The sequence below is a fragment of the Solanum tuberosum genome, unplaced genomic scaffold, assembly GCF_000226075.1.
Source record: "Solanum tuberosum cultivar DM 1-3 516 R44 unplaced genomic scaffold, SolTub_3.0 scf00290, whole genome shotgun sequence".
Classification (NCBI taxonomy): domain Eukaryota; kingdom Viridiplantae; phylum Streptophyta; class Magnoliopsida; order Solanales; family Solanaceae; genus Solanum; species Solanum tuberosum.
The window spans coordinates 441,801-445,692 of record NW_006239226.1 but is presented as its reverse complement, the minus strand read 5'-3'; the positions used below and the strand labels follow the sequence as shown (position 1 = coordinate 445,692).

At 32.0% G+C, this 3,892-nt stretch overlaps 2 protein-coding genes across 2 annotated transcripts in view; both read left to right on the top strand.

Moving 5' to 3' along the window:
* LOC102590251 (glycine-rich protein 2-like) overlaps positions 1 to 345 on the top strand; it is a 1,450-nt gene extending 1,105 nt beyond the window's left edge. The window contains exon 2 of the mRNA XM_006359608.2: positions 2 to 345. Coding sequence (XP_006359670.1) covers positions 2 to 92 — 91 coding nt within the window. The 3' untranslated portion in view covers positions 93 to 345. The remainder of the gene's footprint in view (position 1) is intronic.
* Positions 346 to 3,288: 2,943 nt separating this feature from the next.
* The window catches only part of LOC102589937 (glycine-rich protein 2-like), a 1,574-nt gene continuing 970 nt past the window's right edge, over positions 3,289 to 3,892 (top strand). The window contains exon 1 of the mRNA XM_015314514.1: positions 3,289 to 3,876. Coding sequence (XP_015170000.1) covers positions 3,372 to 3,876 — 505 coding nt within the window. The 5' untranslated portion in view covers positions 3,289 to 3,371. The remainder of the gene's footprint in view (positions 3,877 to 3,892) is intronic.

The following is a 3,892-nucleotide window of genomic DNA, read 5'->3' as shown; positions in this document are numbered from 1 at the left end:
CTGGCGGCGGTGGAGGTGGTGGCGGCGGTGGCTGCTACAAGTGTGGAGAAGAAGGTCATTTCGCCCGCGAGTGCACAAGCGGCGGTCATTGATCGTGATCTCTGTGTTTTTGATTTTTGCTATTTTCAAGTTGTTATGTTTACGGTACTTAATTGTTACTGTTAGTCTGGATTATCTCTAGTGTTGCTTGTTTTATCTTATTTTGTACTGGTTGATAGTTGTTAGTAGTATCATGCTTTTTGTAATGGGGAGTTGTAGTTTTGTTGGTGCGTCAATGAATACTCTCTGTACATGTCCACATACATGTTTTGGAAAGCAATATCAATTATTGTGCTACTAAACTCTTTATCCCTTTAATTTCTACTTGTTCTATGGAGTTATTTTGTTTACAGTAATGTTTGATTGTATTTTGTTAGGTGAGATGAATTCATTTTATGTATGGGAAAAAGTTGGAACTGACCCTTTTTGTGTCCATCATGTTTTGTGTTTTGTTGGAAGGCAGTGTTATTTGTATTGGTATAGGTCCTTGAGTGTTATTTGGTTTTATTCGCTAAGGAGTATATATTAATGGAGTGGTTGAGTCAAAGAATAACTTTTGACTCTATTATATTCCCAATAAATTTATCCTCTTGTGTGTATCTCGTGGAGTGGTATAGTTATTGATTGTTGTGTTTTAAATTTGTAATTGGTAATTAGTCTTAGCATGTCATATTTCATTCCATCAAATTAACTCATTTGGAGTTTTAACTAAATTGATAGCAAGCCCACTTTTTCCTGATTCTTTGCGGTCGGCCTCTCTCTCTATGTGCTTCTTTGTCATTCATGCTTGAAATTGACAAAAATAATGTGTTGAACGATGAGTGAAGAATGAAGATCACAAGAGAGGTTTAGATGAGTTGTTTGTGCAATTTGTATGCCATATAATTCTAATCAATACATGTACAATTTTGAATGTTTCAAGTGAATGGATGTGCAATTTTTTGTTCTATTTTCATAGTTCATATTGATGCTTAAACTTATTGTTGTGTATCATTCACCTGTTGATTCGACCATTCATGTGAAGATAATTGATTAATTTTAAAAATAGATTGGTATATTATGAGTATAAAAACCTTAAACGAATCACAATAACTGTTTTCCATAAATTTCCGATTCAAGGAGCGCTATCATTTGGTTCGCAAACTTGCTTACTGTTATCACGGTAAATAGGGGAGAAAGCAACCAAATTGAAAATCGTATTAAACCGTAAATTGAGAAAAAAATAAAATAAGAATCAAGCTTACTTGATCTATATGATAGCAAAAACTTAGCGTTTGACAATTAAGATATCAAAGATGCCTGAAAAAAATGAGCTTAAGGTTCGCTTTGCTCCTTTCAAAAATCAACAAAATGCGCTAACGAACAATAAAAGGGCTTTCGCGCGATAGCTACGTCCTTGCATCTTCCTTATCCTACTTAGTGAAACAACCTTTCGCGCTAGGCACTTGCCTTTTTTGTTTAGTCAACACGAGATTAAACTAACCTAACATTATCTATATAATTTTAAATTTATTTTACAGATACAAGTATTTACTTTGGTATAATTTATAAATAATTCATATATTTTTTAAAGAATATATATAATCATGTTAACTTAGAATTTGAATGGTCCAATAAAATATAATCCATTTATATTAATAACTCTAGTAAAGCTCAAATTAATATTAATACTAAAAGAAACCATTTATATTTTAATTGGGTTAGACAATTAAAATATATAACCTTATTTTAGTTTTTCTTTAATATTTAGTCATGTAATTACTGTTTAGTAGATTTATTTTCAAATAATTTAGTATCCTAAAATTTTTATTATGACTTAATTATTTTCAATAATTTTATCATCCAATATTATTATTATTATTATTATTTGTTAAAATTGTTTAGTGATCACTCATATCATGTTTTGTGCTATTTTCTTAATGTTGTTTTTTTAAAAATATAGTTGTATTTTGATAAGACTAAACAAATATTTGAGTAGAAGTTGATAATATGTTTGTATGAATCATTAACATGAGAAATCCAAAAAACTCTAGGTTGAAAAACCTATACTATATTAATTTAATTTAAACTTTACATAAATTATTTAATTTGGTATTTGAACAATGCGTACCAACCCGTTTAGAAGTTGATAATATGTTTGTATGAATCATTAACATGAGAAATTAAAAAAAACTCTAGGTTGAAAACCTATACTTTATTAATTTAATTTTACATAAATTATTTAATTTGATATTTGAATAATGCGTATCAACCCGTTCCATATACACCCTATCATATTATTAGCGTTATTTGTGAGAAATTCTCAAATCCAAATAGTAAGGCATATTCCACTTGATGTTGGAATTTTCCATTTGGGCCAGTGATGGGCTCTGTTATTATTCTTGGGCTGACAAGTCCATTTCAGCTGAATAATTTCCACACACAGCATAACAACTTTATACCTCATCACATTGGAATAATGACCCCTCTACTGATTCTTTCTTTACTTTTCTAGATATTTTATTTATTTATGTGCTGTATGTAAATATTTACTAGTAGTTTTTTTAATTACAAAGTAAGCAATTTTGCACTTTATAAAATAGTATAAATTAATTGCACTTCGTACTCTTTAATTCAGAGAAATATATAAAGTAAAATTTCCAAATTGCCTTCCTATCCTTCTGTCAAAAACAGCCTATATATATATATATATATATATATATATATATATATATATATATATATATATATATATATATATATATATATGAAATAGGACAAAAGAGTTATAAAAAAAAAATAAAAAAATGAAAAAACAAAAGCAAAAATCTATATATGAAATAGGACAAAACAGTTGTAAAAAAAAAGAAGAAAAAAAGTCAAAAGTAAAAATATATATGAGTCAGATTATATAACCAACGAATAATATGATTTAAGGAAAAAAAATCAACAAAAAAGAAGAAAGAAGAAACAAAAAAAGGAGAATAAAGAGAGAGGTAATTATTATGATTTAAATAAAATTAGATTTTTTTTCTATAAATGAATTAGGGAAATTTTATTAAATATGTTATTGATAACTTGCCTTTTAAATGAGTATGAGAATATATTCTGATGATAAATAAATAAATATATAATTTGAAAAATTAGTAAAACATTTAATTGACAGTTTGTATTTTTATATGAAATTATTGTAAATTAACCTTATGGCCCACTGTGTTGATGGGCCCAGCAAGGTGGCAGTGAGGTTATTAGTATATAAAATAGGCATCCCCTTGTTGTGAAAGGGCACGGTGACAATTCCAAAGGGAACACATACTAAGGGTTTTTAGGGTTTCTGTTTGTGAGGTAAAAAAATGGCGGATGAGGGAGAACAAAGGTGCCAGGGAATCGTCAAGTGGTTCAGTAACGAGAAGTGCTTTGGGTTCATAACTCCTAAAGATGGTTCTAGCGATCTCTTTGTTCACCAGTCCGGAATCAGATCTGAGGGTTTCCGTAGCCTGTCTGATGGTGAGGAAGTAGAGTACGTGATTGAGTCCGGCAATGATGGCCGTAGCAAGGCTGTTGATGTCACCGGGCCTGATGGAGCACCGGTCTCTGGAGGATCTGGCGGCGGCGGAGGTGGCCGAGATGGTGGTTATGGTGGTAGCAGAGATGGTGGTTATGGTGGTAGCCGAGGTGGAAACCGTGGATACGGTGATGGAGACAGTGGCTACGGTGGAGGTAACCGTGGATACGGTGGAGGCGGTGGCTATGGAGGAGGCGGCGGCGGTTATGGCGGTGGAAGAGGTGGTGGAGGAGGCGGCTGCTATCAGTGTGGTGAATCAGGCCACTTTGCTCGGGAGTGTACCCAGAGTGAAGGCGGTGGCGGCGGGGG